The sequence below is a fragment of the Eschrichtius robustus genome, chromosome 18 (genome assembly GCF_028021215.1).
Source record: "Eschrichtius robustus isolate mEscRob2 chromosome 18, mEscRob2.pri, whole genome shotgun sequence".
Lineage (NCBI taxonomy): Eukaryota > Metazoa > Chordata > Mammalia > Artiodactyla > Eschrichtiidae > Eschrichtius > Eschrichtius robustus.
Window position 1 is genome coordinate 9,233,628 of NC_090841.1, and position 19,743 is coordinate 9,253,370.

The window sequence follows — 19,743 nt, forward strand, 5'->3', positions numbered from 1 at the left end:
CCAAACTCCGGAACTCCACACTCCAGAGGCCCTCCTCTGGACATGCTTCCTCTCCCCTTCCGCACAGGTCCAAAACACTATTTTTTGATGTATAACTTTTTGCATGGTTTCTAACCCTAAATCAAATTTGGGTCAATATTAACTTCCAAAAAAAGAGAAAGATACAGATAAGGCTAAATAGTTATAAAATGCCCTCCTGAAAGGTCAGTTAAGGCTTCCTAATGTAAATGAAGAAATAATCATTAGGAAAATTTATTTCTGTAGACCTTTGTCACTTCCCAGATTATTTTTGCAGAGATTTGGATGTCGCAAGTCAAAATATCATGCTCAAAAATCACCGATTACGCCTAGTAAGTGTGTAATTGATAGGCTGTCCATCCTTCAGACTAATAATTATACCTTATTTTGTTTTTAAATCTTAGGACCTGGAATAGTGTATCACTTTCAACTTTTTATTATCTGTCAAGTCCCAAGATAGGTAATAAAATTTCAAACGAATTCCCTAGTTTTTCTTATGTGGTTTCCATTTAAAACACAGGACCACTTATAGCATCAGATTTGAATGTCTTCGTCAAATGTGTGAAGATGAATAGTAAAAATCCTGGTGGTGATGATGAAACATTATACTTTAAGGTTTGAATAGTAAGGAAGAGTTTCTCACATATTTGAAAACCGGTGTCTCTTCATCCCATAAAGGGAGAAATAGATGAGAAAAATTTTAATAATAATGACATTTCTTTTGTAATATTTAAAAGCCTCTAGTAATTTTTCTTGCCTATGTTTCTTTCTAGGAAAAGCCATTGACAAAATCTCTACAACGTGGAGAAGACCCCCAGTTTGATCAAGTATGTAATATATGTTATATACTGGTTTTTATTTGTTTGAAGATGTACAAAGGCAAGGGCTCAATGCTCACTATGGTGTATTGATGAACTTCCTCAAAGAGGATACAGGAGTGTGATCTTAGGAACTGTATCCTGCAGCTTTTACAGTGACGGCTTGTAGTAGATGTTTAATAAATGTCTATTGGTTTGAATTGGAAAGAACTGAAGTGTTGAAATAATATGAGGAGGTCATCAATTAATATGAGGAGGTCATCAGTCTTTGGTTACCAGAAAAGATAAAGGAATTTCCATTCAAAAACTTATTGAGATTCTTCTGAATAAATGGTACCATATGATGATCACATCTCTGCCCTAGAGCTTTCTTATATTTTATCCAGCGTTTTGTTGAATGCCAGCTATATGCTTGACACAGCACTAGGCTCTGGTGATACAAAATCTAGGACAAATTTTAGCAATCCTGTGAGAGAGAGAGACCACCTAAGCAATAATTATAAAACAGTATAGTAACTTAGATTCTAATAAAGTGATGCATGAACAAAACAGTTTAAGACAGAATAAATACAAAAAAGGTCCTTTGAAAATAGATCAGGACTAGTAAAAGGACTTCCAACTCTAAACAGCAGGTAATAAACATAGGAAACTAGGATCTTATCAATCCTGGTTGAGTCACTTCAGGAGGGCTTTAGGTATGTTTAGAATGATGGATAACAGGACATCAGAGGAGGTCGGAAATGTGTTTGTGGTGTTTCCTAAACGCCTGCATTTAATGACAAAGAGGACAGCATGTTCTTCTTTATAAACCTCATTTGGTGCCAGTAGCAGAGGCAAAATCCTGCTGGATGCACCATGGCCTGATCTAATACAGTGGGGATTTTTATATTGTCTTATGGAGAACACACAGAGAGTACGCTTTCTGCAGTGCTTTGAAATTGCCTTTAATGTGGAATCAAGAGGAAATGCTTTGGCTGTTAAAGTTCAGACTTGTTCGATCCAAAAATGTTAAGGCCTGACTATAGAGACAGAATCCTCCATTCTCTATTTTATAAACTGTTGGCTGAGGGAGACCTCACAAGTTTGCAGTCACGGCAGGTCTTGGAAGGCTGGTGCGGCCCTGGCTTTGTGCTCTGTTGCTGGCAGAGCTGGCTGTTCTCTGGAATGCTGGTGGAATGGAGTATGGGCTTTGTCTCTCTGTGCCATGGAGCTGTCTTCTCCCCTCATATTATCCTTAGTTGCTGTCACCTGGTCCTGCTTGGGAGGTCAGGGACCTGGGGTGAATGTTTGGGGTCATTATTTTCGAAATGTGGCAAGTGTGGCTCTTTTTTTTCTCCTTAAGAACGTAACTATTATCTGTCTTCCATAATTTTTCACTCTTATTTTCTTTGTCTCTATCCTCTTAGATTATCACTGTCCTTTCCTCAAAAAAATTGTGTTTTCTTTTTTTCCAGTTTAGTGTACTTCTTTCTTTTTCCTCTGGGAGAATAGTACTTTAGCATTTTAACATTACATGTAATAGTTATCCCAAATAATTTGGCTTAGACACAATGTCTCATTTATTATTCAGCACTCTATTTCTGCATTTCAGCATTGTGGGAAAGAGATAGACTTTGGGGTTTAAATCCCAACTTTGCCACTTAATTAGCTATAATACTTTTAACCTTGCTGCTCAAAATGTTGAAATGCAGAATCACTGCCCTGCCCTGATCTACTGAGTCAGATTCTGCAGCTTAACGAGATCTCCAGGTGACCCCCACCCACATTGATGCTTGACAACCACTGCTTGTAACACATCTCTGTGTATTAAAGACACTTTAGGGGTGAACCAGTAGTGAGGTGGTCACTGAGGACTTTCAAATAAGGCACATGAAATTATCCTCTGATTGTAAAATCATAAGTTTACGCATGAACCACGACAGAAGACAACCTACAAAGTTGGTCTCATTTTAAAGAGGTAGCAAGATCCCCAGGCCAGAAGGAAGTGTGACTGAAGTTGGTCCCTCTGTGGATTCAATGAAAAAGAAAGTCAGCCAAATCACCTTTGAAAGTGCCCGTCCACTGTTTCAACAGCAAATTATAAGAATTGTAGTTCTATTGGCAAGGCCGTGAATGTATCAAGCTCTCTTAGGGTTTTGATATCAAAGGTCCAAATTCTGTAATTCCCCTTATTCTGATTCCAAGCAGGAGGATGTTAGTCTGGAGTCACACAGGTCCACCTACGGGAGAAGAACATGCTGGTGACACCTCCTTGGAGCTATAGACTCCATTGCTATACTCCTGGGAGCAGTGGTACCCACAGGAGTGACATTTATTTAGTACTTACCATAGGGGAGGCACTATGCTAAGTGCACCCTTTGGACAACGGACAACTGGTCCCTATTTGGAGAATATTTTTATCAATTTCTCCCTTTTAAATGTCCCTGGCATGAGTGATAGGCTAAAGAGAGCTGGGCTTCTGCACTTTCAGTGCCTGATGCTGGGTGGCCCTGTTTAATCCTCCACTTGCCAAGCCCAGGATTCATTTTTCTCCTGTTAGAAACAGAAGCAAAAACAAAATAACAAGAATCATGTAATACTTCATAATTTACCAAGCCTCTTCTAAATTTTTTTATATTATTATTTTTATTATTTTGGTCACACTGTGCGGCATGCGGGATCTTAGTTCCCTGAGCAGGGATCAAACCTGTGCCCACTGCATTGGAAGCACAGAGTTTTAACCACTGGACCACCAGGGAAGTGCCTTACCAAACCCCTTCTCACGTATCGTGTCACCTGGCATTACTCAACCCTTCCAACAAGCCCAAGAAGAAGGTCTCATTGTCATCTCTGTGTTACAGCTAATGGAAATGAGTCCTGGAGAGGTTGCCCTATATTATATAACTAAAGCCTGAAGGGACCGAGACTGGAATCCATATGTTCTAACTATGAAGCCTGTGCTTTTTATTCTGTAACATGCTTAGCTTATGTTTTTTGTTTTTTTGTTTTTTTTTTTTAATAAAGCGCATTTTATTTTATTTTTTTAAAATTTTATTTATTTATTTATTTATGGCTGTGTTGGATCTTCGTTTCTGTGCGAGGACTTTCTCTAGTTGCGGCAAGCGGGGGCCACTCTTCATCGCGGTGCGCGGGCCTCTCACTATCGTGGCCCCTCTTGTTGCGGAGCACAGGCTCCAGACGCGCAGGCTCAGTAACTGTGGCTCATGGGCCCATTTGCTCCGCGGCATGTGGGATCCTCCCAGACCAGGGCTTGAACCCGTGTCCCCTGCATTGGCAGGCAGACTCTCAACCACTGCGCCACCAGGGAAGCCCCAGCTTATGTTTTTAAAAACTAAGTTGGTGAGAATTTAGAGGGGAGTTTTCAACAGGTAATGGATCTAAGATCCCATATCAGTTAAGATTAGGTTTGGCGGCAAATGGCACATAAAATAACAGTGGCTTAAACAAGATAAAAGTTTATTTCTCTCTCTCACATTGAAGAAGTACAAAGAAAATCAGTCCCGTATCTTTGTATTTTTGTTTTCCTGTGTATGGCTTACATTCCCAAGGTCATCTCATGGTCCACTTTGGCTTCTGGAGCTCAGCCGTTACATCTGTGCTCCAGGCAGCAGGAAGGTGAAATGGAAAAAGAATCACAGAAAAAAAATAAAAATAATAAACAGAACATCCTTACACTGCACACCCTACTTCTGCTTATGTCCAGTTGACCGGATCTTAATCACACAGCCACGTATACCTATAAGAAAGATTAGGAAATTTTATTTTGGGCAACCATGTGTCCATCTAAAAATGAGGTATTTTATAACTAAGGAAGAAGAGAAGAGTGGATATTGGGTATTACGTGTCTCTACTAGATATTATATAGCCTATTTTTTGTCAAAATTCCCAGTAAAGAGTATTATGTACAGTTCTCTACCTCTTTTTTTTTTCACCGTGGAAATCTCTGAGAATTTGTCAGCTTTCCAGTTTGAATTCTTTTTCATTATTATTTATTTATTTATGGCTGTGTTGGGTCTTCGTTTTCTATGCGAGGGCTTCCTCTAGTTGTGGCGAGCGGGGGCCACTCTTCATTGCGGTACGCGGGCCTCTCACTGTCGTGGCCTCTCTTGTGGCGGAGCACAAGCTCCATACACGCAGGCTCAGTAGCTGTGGCTCACGGGCCTAGTTGCTCCGTGGCATGTGGGATCTTCCCAGACCGGGACTCGAACCCGTGTCCCCTGCATTGGCAGGCAGACTCTCAACCACTGCGCCACCAGGGAAGCCCTCCAGTTTGAATTTTAAAATGTATATTTAGAGGTTAAAGCTTTGAGTTTCCTTAAGTTTTCTTTTCTGTTGCTTTTCTATTTAATTAACTATTGGTTTAATATCTCTTATTTAACCTAATTACAATCTAAACATGTATAGGATAGACTTGGTTAAAAAAAAAAGCCCTATTGTTTCATAAATGACAAGATGTCTAAACAGGATTAATTTTTTGAAGCTCACTATTAGTGGGAGAAGAACTGTACCAGTGACTACTTTGTATATTGGAGAGCTAGGAATTTGTACCCTAATTCCCAGAATTTCACTTTTACAAATGTTATGAATGTGAACTTGACCCATTCTTACACAGTACCTACCTTGTGGCAGCCATGTGCCAAATATTATGCCAGCTTGTGGAAATAAACAGGAAGGAAACATAGTGCCTGCCCTGGAGAGGCCCCCAGTCTAGTGTGAGAGACAAAGAAGAAAGATGTAAATCAGATAAATTATAACCTCAGTCTAGTAAGGAAGCTCGCAGTGGAAGAAGCAGGCGTGGTATGAACCCGAGAGCAAGCTTTGCCCTATACTAGGGAGCCAGGGAGGGCTCCCAGTTCCTGCTGGTGGGAAAGTCATACGGTAATGAGAATTAATAAAGGTGATGAGATTTCCAACAGCATTTTGAAAATGTACACTGCCACTAATTTATTTTAAATGCCTAAATTAACCCTCAGTGCTTAGAAAGCAAAATAAATGAAAAATTGTCCAGGTAATAAAGTTATTTTAGCAAACATTGATTAGGTGAGTGAGAGCGTGTGTGTATGTGTGTGTGTGTGTGTACATATACAACAAAGCCCTGTGTGGGACAAAGAGATGTAAGAATGTGGTCCCTGCATTCCAGGTAGGAAGGGTCAGACTGTGGAAGACCTTGATGCCAGCGGGTGGGGCTTTATCCTCTACATGCCAGTATCAAAGAGATCAAAGTGCAGCCTTGATGTTAAACGCCAACTGGAGAGATCCTTTAAGTTTGGAGGCATTTTGGGAGTTGGGGCATCGATAAAGATTTGAGGCTAAAATGGAGACGGTGGAACTAAAAAGAAAGAATGACTATAAGCAACATTATATAAGAGGAATCAATATTGGTTGAGAGAAGGAGAAACAAAAGGTAACTTCAGTTTTCAGCCATGATTTGGAGCCATTTCCATTCAATTTAACAAACATTGAGCACCTGAATCATGCCAAGGTCTGTGCAAGGTGCTGGGGTTACAAAGCAGTAGGAAAGAGTTTCTTCTCTCCAGAAATTCTCAGTCCCAGGAGGAAGACAGATACCTAAACAAATAGTACTGTGGTGTAAATATAATAAGAAGGTCCAGTTCAAGTGCTGTGGGATCTCAGGTAAGGGAGTAGTTAAGGATGCTAGAAAGGTGGGGGGGGGGATGTCATAGGAAGCAGTTAAGGGGCAGTGACATACTAAAGATATCTGCTATCCAGATGGGCAAGATGCGCTGGGTCGTGCCAGACAGGTAGAGCCGAGTGGACAAAGGAGTTGAAGGAGAGAAGAGCAGAGTTCTGGGGAGTGGCCGGGAGGAAGCTGGGAAGGCCGACTGGAGCCCATTGCTCCCGTGACCATGGGAGCCATACTGAGGAGTCTGGACTGTTTTCTATGGATAAGGAGTTCTTCAGAGGAATGCTGTGCTTGGGGAGAGGGGATAAATTAGTTTTACATGTACTGAATTTTCAGTGCGGGTAAAATACCTCTGGAGAAATAACCAGGTCTCGTTCATTTATATGGTCACCCAACAAACGCTGAAAGATTAGGGTAGAGAAAGTGGGTGAGGCATATCATAGGGAAACATAGTTCGTTTAGGACCAGAAAGTGGGATCCACAAAAGAAAGCCCAGAAAAGGAGTGCCCAAAAAAGTGAGAGAAGCCTAAGAAGATGCATCTTCCCAGGGCAGGGGTGGCCCAAGATGGCAGCCTGCGCAGGGACCCTGACGGAAGAATGAGAGGTTAGCAGTTAGGAGCGCATGGGAAGCCCGCTTTGAGAAAGCCTTTTGCTGCAGTGGCTATTCATTGCCATGTAGAATACATTTTCATATTGCTGGATTAATGTTCAATAGTTTAAGAGACTTACTTTCACAGCCAAGTTATAGTGGCTGGTCATGATTGGCAACGTTTAAATTAAGAAGCATTATACCAGGACACGGTCATGGTACCAGTGATGAGTTCCCTATCTGTGATCTGTGCAGAGCACCCTGAGAGTGAAGGGCATGGTGAGCTCCCCATTTTAACTCCAAGTGACTTTCCTCTGTTAATCAAAGTTTACAGATATTCTTTTAAAATATAAAGGCCAAGGCATTATATTTTGGATTTTCCAATGAAACAACAACTAACCTGTGATGTGTGTGGACCTGAGTAGATGGTGATCAAATACAGCTCACATATCAAGTTAACCCATTTTAAAAAGTGAAAAACACCTCTCCAAAATAACCCTCACCTGAGGGAGTACGTAACCCTTACCTGGTACAGTATGTACTAATGACAGTCACTAGATACATTTACAGACAGATGAAAAGTCTTGCTTGAGTAAAGTAACAACTGAATCTTTATTATTTCACATACCTTCCAGCTACATATGCTTCTTGCCTATTTTCTCTGCCCCTTGGCTTTTAGACCTTTGCTTATATCTAATGGTGGCATAAACATGCAGTAAATTAAATGATACAATTGTACACTGCACGATGTGCTTCTATTTGAAGTATTGCTCCAACTTTGTTTCTTAAAACAGTCTCATAGAGTAAGTGGAAGTTACTTCCTCTTTGCGTAGGAAAGTATGATTACTCCCCAAAGGGGCTTGTGCCAGAACAACCAGGATTAGAATCCAGCCCCTTCTTTTCACAGGTGCATTGTCTTACTGTGCTTTGGTGGTGTTTAAATAACCATACGGGAGATGGCAGAAAGTGCAGTCTAGTGACTGCCTGGCAGCGTCACAGAATCCCAAGGAGGAAAGCGTTTCCGGCAGAATCTGATAAATGTTGTCATGTGCTCAGGAGACTTCAAGGGAAATGATTGCAGAAAGGCCATTGGCTGGTCGTGGGTTTGTCCTTTCTGATCTTTCATAGAAAAGTGTCGGTACTGTAGCAAGAGTAGAAATCAGGTCTCAGGAATGAAGAAGTGAGGCAGGAGGAGGAAGCATCGCCAGTCCATGGCTGATTGAGCCGTCGGCCAGAAGAGGGACCCGTCAGTGGGTCAGAGAGGGGAGAGCGGAGTCAAAGAGGGCTGGGTGTGTTTACGGAAATACGAGAAATAAGAGAGCTGCATGAAATACGAGAGCTTAATGCCGTGCCTTTCTGCCAAGGGTTGTATCCATTCTTTTTTTTTAATAAACTGGCTTATAACAGTATATGTTTCCTGTGTTCAATATTATAATTCGACTTCTGTATTCACTACACCATGCTCACCACCAAAGTTTAGTTTCCATCTGTCACCATACAGCTAACTCCCTGTACCCATTTCACCCTCCCCGTTGCCTCTTCAGTATCTATGTGTTCATTTTTGTTTGGTTTGGTTGGCTCATTTATTTGTGTGTGTGTGTGTGTGTGTTCGTTCTTCACTTACATTTGGGCTCAACACCTTTTTCAGGATGCTGGAGGTTCCTGAGAGTCAGACTTGTAGATGAGTCAGGACTTACAATTATTGGTTTTTCTTCAACAGATTGATTGTGGTTCCAGAATAGTTACTTTCTCGGTGTCCTTTCCCATTTGCTTTAGAGCCAGGTGTTCATGCAGCAAACTCGGGGAGCCCAGTGCTGCTGCCTTTCTCTTAAGGAGCTGATGTAGGACAGGCGTTGCTCAGAGGCCTCTACAGTAAGCATCTGGAAGGCACTGTGTTTACATCTGCTGGGGCCAGAAAAGTTGGCTTAGTTTGGGAATACAGACTAAGCAGAAAGGTTCTAATGGAGGCCTTGGTAGCTTGTGCTTGGGTAAGAGATAGGTGGGTCTTAATTTTTTCCCACTACGGTTGTCTAGGGTATCCACGAGGCATTGGTTCCAGGGCCTCTGACCTACATGGATGCCAAAATCCACAGATGCTCAAGTCCCTCATATAAAACGGTGTAGCATTTGCATATAACCCACACACATCCTCCCATATACTTTAAATCATCTCTAGACTACCTATAATACCTATTACAATGTAAATGATATGTAAATAGTTACAGATACAATGTAATGGTGTGTAAGTCATTGCCAGAGAGCGGCAAATTCAAGTTTTGCTTTTTGCAACTTGTGGCATTTTAATTTTCTGAATACTTTTGATTTGTGATCGGTTGAATCTGCGGATACAGAGGGCTGACTCTGTACCTAAAAGCAACATTTATCAGCTCTGATAACATCTGTCATCAACTTCTGTCATTCGTTCTGTCATTAACTTAGCCTGTGATCTTATCAAAGTCAAAATATTTTGTGTCTGTGCTTCAGTTTCAGTATTTGGAAATGGAAGAGGGAAAAAAGAAACAGACACTTTTGAAGGTCTGTTATATGTCCCACACTTCAGAATTTCTCCTTTAGTCTCCATAAAAGCCCAGTGAGGGAAGTATTCTTAAGGCCTGTTTACAGCTGAAAACAGAGCTTCAAAGAAACAGCAACATGGCCAAGCTCATACAGCCAATAAAGGGCAGAGTTGTAACTTGAACCCCAAACCCGCCGGATCTTCCCAGTACGCTGATGAAATTATGAAAATGTGGCTTTTGGAGATCAGGCTTCAGATATGCTGTTCTGAGAACATTAAGTTGCAGCTATTTGCAATTCAGTGTGACCTATTCTTTACTCTAAATTCCAGATAATTTGCTCATACATTCTAAGTAACTTCTTTTGGGATTTTCTTCTAGATGGTATATGTTTATGTCCTTTTGTGGCACCTTAGTTTCTTAATGTGTTAAAAATGCTATCTATAAACAGGAAACACATGGTAAAATAAATCTTTTATAAATCTATAATAGAACTAAAATAACTTTTTATCATCTTGGGTAGTAATATTTTCCTGCAAAAGGAGGCAGGTGAAATTCTAGTGCTTTAACATTGATTCTAATGCTTCAATTCAATGAAAATCTATTTAAAATATGTAAGTGAAAAATATAAGCAATTAAGAGAGTAAAAACAAATTAGGTAGCATTGGATTCACATTAGTGTTATTCAGTGTTTCTTATTCTCCAGTGGAACAGTGAGTTCCATAAAATAGACCAAGATGGTAAAATCAAATAATGAAGATCTTTTCCTAATTTGCAAGAAAAACATATTTAACATATAGATTTTTATAATTTTAAGTTTTTATAATAAATTATTCTTTAGCCTGCAGTGTCTATCATCACTCATCGAATACTGTAAGCTAGCAATAGTATGAAATGTGATCGAGTAAAAAAAAAAAATTGCCTCTGAATTGCTATAATAGATCAGGTACACAGAGAAGTACCCTGGCCCCCAGGTGCTTGGCCACCTGAACTAGTTTGAGAAATTAAGCCATCAGTGAAGTTACTTTAAAATTTTTCATTAAATGCACCACTCATGACAAGTCAGCCTTATTACTGTAAAATATGGAATGACTCCACTGAGTAATTATTCAAATATTTATGTGTGAAGTTTCCTTCTTTGCATTCAGCCAGTATAATAAAATGCTTATGAAAAATTAATGTCTTAGATACAGCATAATGGACAGTTTCTTTTAGCCTATTTATATATAAAACGCCAAAATAAACGTTAAGAAAACATTTGCAAAGTACATTTAGTATTCCCCTCTGTCACCCCTCCAAAAGAAAACACCAGCATGAAATAGTTCTGTGATTCTGTGCACTTCGTCTCCTCAAGCTGCACAGTACCTAGCTCATCTGTGATGGAAGAATATGATCATTTAAATGCAACAAGAACATCTTTGTAAATGGGCCTCTCCTTGCACAGCAGCACAGAGCTAGAATTCATCTCACCATTGGCTCTGCTTCCCATAAATGAAGGAGCTGAGTAACCAAGAAGCCAGCTAGACCTTCCTCCCTTCCTGAGCTTTGAGGGCCAGGTCTTTGCAAATTCCACCCTTCCTTCCTGAAAGTCTGAACTCAAAAGGGCAGTAACAGAGAGATGGAAAAAACATACACATCCACCCCCTGCTGACCTTTCATCTCTTCTAAGATGGTCTCAGTGTATTTGCCATGGAAAGCATGCCCAATAGATATAATACCAAGAATGGCTTCAGGATGACTTTTTACGGGTAGAAAAAAATGATTACAGCTGAGGTTTGAAGAACACTCCTGACGTTCTCTATGGAGAATGTGGGTTACACCTAAGTGAAGTAGCTGAATGCTCTGTTAGAGAATGCTCTACCCAGAGAGGTTTATAGGAGTCAAACACAGGTTTATATCACCTTTATGGGTCTGAATAAAGGAGCTTGTAAATGTCACACAGAAATTTTTTTTAATTTTTATTTTATATTGGAGTATAGTTGATTAACAATGTTGTATTAGTTTCAGGTGTACAGCAAAGTAATTCAGTTATACATATGCATGTATCTATTCGAATATTTTTCAAATTCTTTTCCCATTTAGGTTATTATAGAATATTGGGAACTCTACTCAATATTCTGTAATGTTTTTTAAATAAACATTTTATTTTAGAATAGTTTTGGATTTACGGAAAAGTTGCAAAGATAGTACAGACAGTTGTCATATACCCCGTACCCAGTTTTTCCTATTAACATCTTACATTACCAGGGTACATTTGTCATAACTAAGAAACCAATATCAGTACATTATTATGAACTAAATTCTATACTTCGTTTGTATTTCATTTGTTTTTCCCTGATATCTGTCTTCCGTTCCAGGATACCATTGAGGATGCCACAGTACATTTAGTCATCATGTCTCCTTAAGTCTCATCCAGACTTGCACAAGTATTTTTAAATTGCTGAAATATAATCGTAGTGGCTTTGGGATTGTATTACCTATTCAGTAATTAAGACAGAATTAACCCTTGGTCAGGGACTCTGAATTCTGATCCCCTTTCCCATGTGGGAGGAACCCTCTTTGTTTCCCAATTCAAAATATTCTAGATGATGACAACTTGAAGAAATATCCTTTCTGGTGCTGGGGTAACTTTAGAGAGAACTAGGAAATTACCCCCTTGGCACACCATAGTCGGCTTTCCTCCAAAAATTTACTGCTGTTATAGCCAAAGGAAGAGCAGGAAAATTTGTTGTGCCTGTGGATGTTACAGCCTGGAGGGGAGGGCTCTTTTTTTAAAGAAAATAATTAGATATTTTAAAATTACAGAACCCTATAACGGTGACTAGGTTCACCAGGCAGGCTAAATGCAATAGCCTGTTTATTTTTTTTTAACTTAACCCATAACTAAAGATAATGCACAATTTTGTATTATGTACCTAAAACCATAATTATAAGAGAGAGAGCATGAAATAAGCTATCAAGAAATAGAATCTGAGAAAGAAAGCAATCATTGCTTTGCTCAATCTTAGGGCTTGTTTTAAAGGTGACAGTGGAAAGTCCTGTTGACATGAAGCACTTGTGCTTTCATTGCTCTAGTTTCCTGCTTTTGTAAAAGGAAGTTAAGCCTAGGCTGCTTAACTACAGAAATATTTTAAGTTAACTAACGTTTTCCGTTTCTTCTGCCACCTCCCCAGCTCAGGCTCTGAGCCCTGCACTCCTGGAACTGTTGCAGTAATAACCTCATTAGATTCAAGCATGTGTTGTGTATTCTCTTAACTGCCTCTGTTTGCAAACCACTTCGGTCCAGCCTACACGTCACTGCTAGATTAAACCTCCCCAAACATCATTTTTATGGGCTGAGTATCCTACTCAGAAATCTTGAGGGGCTTCTCATTTTCTAGAGAAGAAAACTGAAATTGTTTAGACCGTCATTAAGTACCTTTTATGATTTAGTTCCAACTTAAAATTTTCAACATTATTTCCCTCCACTCTGGTGAACCAAAGTCCCTACATCAGTCAGATATTTCTTCTTTCAGTTCCTTCAAAACCTTCATTAATCACATAATCATTATCAACAAACAATTATTTTACAGCTTCATGATGGTAGGATTTCCTGCTTAGGCTCCTTACTTAGTTTCTTTCTTGACTCTCATTTCAAAGTTCTACCCTTTCTTTTAAAAAGGCCCAGGTAAAATCCTACCTTCATTTTTTTTAAACTCCCACTTACCCTCTCCCTCTGGTGATCTCTCTCCTGAGATCTCTCCTGATTGTAATGTGTACTCTTAATATGTTGGTATATTTCCTCCTGGTCTTATTTTCTATATATGCATACTTATATGGGTCTCTATCAAATTGGGATCATACCAATTAAATGAGTTTTCACTCTTTTTTCACTTAACATATCATGAACATTTTCATAGCATTAAATATTTTTGAAATGAGATTTTTAATGGTTTCATAGATAATCTACATCAAATTCCACATTGGATTCAGGCGTTTACCTATAGCAGGACATTTGTTTCCATTTTTTTGCTATAATAAGTAATGCTGTCCTGAACATTCTTACTCATCTCTAATTATGTACTTGAGATAAATTCCTGTCTCATCAGTGCTGGGTGTTATGATTTGCCTATACTGTTTGTTAATTAAATAATTAAAACCTATCTCACTGTACTTTGACACATTCTGCTTATAAGACCTTTATCAGAGACGTGTTCTGCAAATATTTTCTCCCAGTCTGTGGCTGGTCCTTTCATCACTTAACAGCATCCTTCTAAAAGCTTAAACTTTTAATTTTGATGATTTTCAAAATATCGAATTTTCATGGAATTTGCTTTTGGTTTGATCCCTAAGAAATCCTCACCTACCCCAAAGTCACAAGGATTTTCCCCTATGTTTTCTTCAGAAGTTTTATAGTTTTAGGTGTTATACTTAGGTCTATGACCCATTCTGAGTTCATTTTTGCATGTATTATAATATGAGATATTGACTGAAGTTCAGTTGAGGAGTGATACTTAATAAAAGATCAGGAATCTTTCCAAAATAAGGAAAGTAGAATAACTCATCTATCAAAGGTATGTTTGTTGTTTAAAGAGGGGAGATGTTTGCCTTTGATGTAATAAAGAGTAAATTACTGCTACTGATTCATTGAGTCTAATTTGGGGCACACCTCAGATTAGTTTATGAATGATTATTGGCAGAAAACCATACATTGCATTACCACTTAGGTTATTTGTTTGGGGGATAGAATTGCTTATTTCACCTAAGCCATTAAGGTAATCATATTAATTAATGTATTTATTTATATAACAAGCATTTTTGAGGACCTAAGAAGTACCAGTCACTGTACTTCTTAGATGCTGTGGGAAAATAATTTCTTTGCAGTCCATGAATAACCTGTATGCAATTAACATCTGATTTCTAGAATGAAAGGGAGTCAAAGTAATTATCTTTCTTAAACCACAAAGTTATTATATTAGGAACATCTGTCAACAGTAAGAAACGGGTTCTTGGGAATGTACTGCTAAAGATTATTAAGGAGAGGACCGTGATAAATAAGAAAATTTTGTAGTGACTATGGTTTGGAGTTATTTGTGAAATAAAAAGTTTCTCAGTAATTGGCAGTGCCACCAAAGCTTTTTAATCGCCTGCTTTTCTCTGTAGGTCATCAGTTCAATGAGCTCCCTTTCTGAGTACTGCCTGCCTTCCATTCTACGTACATTATTTGACTGGTATAAAAGGCAAAATGGCATTGAGGATGAATCACATGAATACAGACCAAGAACCAGCAATAAATCCAAAAGGTATGCTTCTCTATGTAAGGATTATGAGGATTATAGTTTTTTCTGTCTTTCTTTCTCTTTTTCTTTTTCTTTCTTTCCTTTCTCTTTTCTTTCCTTTCTTTCTTTCTTTTACTTTCTTTCTTTTCCTTTCTTTCTCTTTCTTTCTCTTTCTTTCCTTTCTTTCTCTTTCTTTCCTTTCTCTTTCTTTCTTTCTTTTCTTCTCTTTTCTTTTCTTTTCTTTCTTGAAACAAATCAAAGTGGGAGTTGGGTGGCTTCTAGATCTTCCTGCCTCTTTACACATGAGCACCACCTTGTCTAGCAGGTGGCACATTTGGAGTATTTGTCACTGCCAGCTGTCACAGGTTGAAAATTCTTACATGGCCTTATTTTGACAGTGGTGGGGGCAGGGTGTCAAGGACCCTAGGTAACCCTCTTGCCTGCTTCTCTCCTGGGCCCTCTCTCCTCCAGTCTGCACCTGAAGGCAGAAAGCCTGCAGCAGGCCCTGCCCGACATTGCGTAGATATTTGGATCTGCGTTCGTAACCTTGAGTGCCCAGGGTACTGTAGTGCAAAGGACGCTGGGTTGGACCTTAGAGGTAGTCATGGAGCTGCCACTAATTAGCCATGTGACTTTGGCCAGCTTCCCAACAGCTCCCCAGCTCCCAGCCTTTTCGTGAGCAAAGGGGGAAGTCAGATCACCCCATCTCTAACTTCCCTTCTAGCTGAGAATTTTGTTTATTGGATTTGAAAAGTGGACCTTGCTGCTACATGAGTTCTTCAGCCATAAAACTTAAGATTCTCGTTCTGTCCAATGAATGTAAGTCCCCCAGAATTTTAGGTAAATATGTATAATTTCATATGTTTGAAATCAACCTGTTATAGCAAGGTAGCAAACATAAGAAAGTTTAATACATTTACCTTTCTTTAAAAAAAACAAGAGATTTTTCAAAGCACTTAGATTTCTCCACATGGGTTATACATTTTTTAATGCTTTTAAAGACAATATAACTGAAATTAATCACTCAGAAAATCAGATATTAACTACTACTTGTGAGTGATTTATCCCTCTCATTTTTCTTGACACTCCTAGTACTTAAAAATATGTAAACTTCTCTTGAAATTGAAGACCTGTTATTTTACCAAATTACATTTCACCTGAACTTGTAATTTCATTTTGTAATATGCTTGAGTTTATTCAAGATTCATTTACTTATCATTTTGTTTGGGGGAGAAATTAATAACTTTTGCATATTGAATAATTATTTTAGTTGAAGAAGAATTTTTTTAAATGGAGGTATAATTCACATACCATAAACTGCGTCCTTTTAAAGTGTGTAATTCAGTGTTTTTAGTATATTCACAAGGTTGTGCAGCCATCGCCACTGCCTAATTCAAGAATATTTTTTCGCCCCAAAAAGAAACCCCATACCAATTAGCAATCTCTCATAAATATTTTTAATGTATCAAATTTAAAGGTAAAATTTCAATCCTGTGTCTGAAAATGGTTCAGCCTGTATGATTAATAAATTAATGGCATCATTTTAGTATTTCCCCCTATTTCATGTTAGCTTATGAATAGATACTAAAACTTTCTAGGGGTAGAGAGTGGGGCAGTTTTAGTGAGTTGAATTAAGTGAGTTTTAGTTTTGTCCTGTTTTGTCAGAATTTAGTTACTAAAACTAGATTTTTCATGAATTGATTTCTTTATGGATTGAAAAGAATAGCTCTTTAGGTTGTATTACTGATTATTTCCAGGAGATCAGAGTCATTGCCGAGATCAAACAGAGAATCGGGACAGTGAAATTCAACTCAATTGCATTTTAGTTAGCACTTGAAAGTTTAAAATAAGAGAGAGAGAATGTGTGTTTGGGACAAAGCCAAAAGAATGAGGGTCTCTAGAACATGATGTAGCTAATAATAGGGGTTTCTCTTAATAGAAACAAGAAAAGAGGAACTTAAGGAAGAAGCATAAGCAACTAAAAACAGTCAAATGTGATGGATGTGTATTTGGGTTATGATTTCTAAGATTAGTATAGTATCAACATTTTGACTGCCAAATAAATTTGTCAGATGCCTCTGGCTCCTGGCAGTTGGACCTCAAACTAGCAATAAAGTTGAATTCATTATTGGAAAGATATATGTCTTCCTTTTATTTGAAAGCATAAATTGGCTTATTAAATAAAACAGAATCAGGAGTTTAAAATTTTGTTTCTACCAAGATTTTTTTGCTACTTTTTCAAGTTCCTCTGGCCCCTTTTGGAGACCCCTTACTACAGCCCTCTTCTCTCTACTGCTGCTGGCCATCTTTGAGAGTTTTCCCTCCCTGTGGTCTTCAGACTTCCTGTTTCTCTTCTCCATGATGTAATTTCTGGGTCAGACTTGTGGACGCCCTCTTTTTAATGCAGCTCCATATGTTTTCCTCTCCTCCCTTCATCTGGCAGCAGCACTTTCTAGTTCTAGTGGGTCTTGAAGGGCTCCAGATGGATGGTTTGGTCCATTGCTCTTTCTCCTGGCAGGACTGTTTGTAAATGATCCTGAATGAATGAGTTCCTGCCCGGTCCATACATTTCCCCTTGAAAGTTAAAGCCGCAGCTTCCCTTGTTGACCTGCTCTGTCACCTACCAGGCTTAACTGGACTTGCTCAAGGAGGCAGAGCTCCTCCAGAGTTCTTTTTTATATCTTTTATATGCTTTCCTCTCATTCCCTCTTGACTGAAGAGAAAAGCATTCCATATTTAAAATAGTCTTGATTTATTTTGAAAATATCTGCCTGACAAATCCAAATTCTGTCATCCTTTCTCATTGCTTTTATTTAATATGCAAGTACTGAGCAGATGTATGTTTGGGAGACTCTACTAAATACACGTTTTTCTCTTAATACTCAAGCAAACCTTACTATAATTACTATTATTATTTCCATTTTGTAGATGGAAAAATTACTGGTAAGTAGAAGAGGCGTAATTTTCACCCAGGACTGTTCTACACCAAAACCAACACTCATTTTTTTTTTTAATTTATTTTTTTATACAGCAGGTTCTTATTAGTCATCAATTTTATACACACCAGTGTATACATGTCAATCCCAATCGCCCAATTCATCACACCGCCACCCCAAAACCAACACTCTTAACCAGTATTCTGTGCTAAGGAACTTTGCAGTCACTTCAGTTGCTCAATTCCAAATTAGTCCTCAGTACATTAGAGAAGCAGGAAATATGAAGGGAAGGGGGTATGAACTCACATTTCTGTCCTCCTGACGGTGATCATTCTGCTCCCTCACTTTGGAATGAGTTCAGATGGCTCCACTTTGTCCCTCCTACCTCTTCTTCCATCTGCGTTTTAATCTTTCTCTCTTCCACCACCCCCTCACATCTTCTTTCTTCCTCTCATAAATCTCAAGTGGCAAAAGGTCAAGAGGAAAGGGACGGGGGGAAAGAAACGAAATGTAATGCTGATCCTTTCTCCTCCCACTGCAGTCCTGATTCCATAGGTAATCATATTATTTCTTTCCGTTGTTTAACTCTTTTCACAAGATCCTCTCAGGGTCTACCTCTGGCACCGGGGCCCTGTATCATGTTTGTTTCCATTTTACAGATGATAGGATTCCTTTGCTGAAAGGTACCTTAGAAAAGTCCACAAGATGAAACTGTAGACTCACAGATAGCTACCCAAGTTGACATGGTTGGATATTTAAAACCTGAAGTCAAATATTCAAATCCGGTGTTTGTCCACTGCACCAGATTGATCATAGGAATAACTTCAGTGTGTATTTACCACTGCAGTTTCTTCGTAACAAAATTGGTTTGCAGTCCACTGGGGATGAGTCCTAGATTTTTGGGTGAATTACATCACTCTGAGGATATTTTCAGTGCCCATTTAATGTGAATATTTTAAATTTTACAGTGATGAACAGCAGCGAGATTATTTAATGGAAAGACGAGACCTCGCCATTGATTTTATTTTTTCTTTAGTATTAATAGAAGTTTTGAAACAGGTAGGTCATTAATTTAATGTTACTTTAGATAAGATTTATTTATCTAAAAACTACGTATGTTTTTAAGGTCAAATTTATTAAATTGTTCTTGAATTTCAAATACTATGTCATATGAATTATATTTATTGATTGTTAAAGGCCATATATAGTTCATTGTAAGTACTCTTACTGATTTGATCTTTAATATTCCCTTCCAAGTTAAGAGCCATCTATTTTTTTTTTTTCCAGATTCCACTTCATCCTGTAATAGACAGTTTAATACATGATGTTATTAACTTGGCTTTCAAGCACTTTAAGTACAAAGAAGGGTAAAGTAATTTGTCACCTTCGAATTTGAAGAAGTTGGGTACTTAAAACTAAATCAAGTTTGCTCTTTTCAGATGACCTGGGGGTATTCCTAACTTGTCTAATTGTATGTTATTTAGGTACCTTGGTCCTAACACTGCCAATATGCACATTGTGGCAGACCTGTATGCAGAAGTCATTGGAGTGTTGGCACAAGCTAAGTAAGTGAACCTCAGAATCCTTCACCATAAGAACATGAGTGCTTCTTCTGTGCCAACCCAGCCCTACTCTCAGGAAGGGGGAGGGTGTGAGCTTACCAGAAACTAGGGTTTATTTATGCTGTGTGTGCCCTGTCTCTGAACCTCACAAGAAGCTCCCCAGGGCAAGTACCAAGTCTTTTTCCAATTTGTTTTCTCCTTTAGCTTTTTCACTTGGCAATTGATCCAGATCCTACCAAGGGTCCATGAGTTTCAGACTATTGCATCCGAGAAAGAAATGAACTAACCAAAGTACTTTTCTTCCTGCTTAATTTTCCAAAGAAGTTTATCAGTTTTAAAAGTTTTGTTTTCTATATTCCATGAGTGGGTGGTTATGATATAGCATCCATGAGTGGGAAAATTCCA

At 38.6% G+C, this 19,743-nt stretch overlaps 1 protein-coding gene across 1 annotated transcript in view; it reads left to right on the forward strand.

The window, feature by feature from the left end:
• The window catches only part of FRY (FRY microtubule binding protein), a 328,463-nt gene that overhangs the window by 148,154 nt on the left and 160,566 nt on the right, over positions 1 to 19,743 (forward strand). Inside the window, exons 3-7 of the mRNA XM_068526437.1 lie at positions 792 to 845; positions 14,725 to 14,864; positions 18,745 to 18,835; positions 19,064 to 19,143; positions 19,261 to 19,341. Coding sequence (XP_068382538.1) covers positions 792 to 845; positions 14,725 to 14,864; positions 18,745 to 18,835; positions 19,064 to 19,143; positions 19,261 to 19,341 — 446 coding nt within the window. The remainder of the gene's footprint in view (positions 1 to 791; positions 846 to 14,724; positions 14,865 to 18,744; positions 18,836 to 19,063; positions 19,144 to 19,260; positions 19,342 to 19,743) is intronic.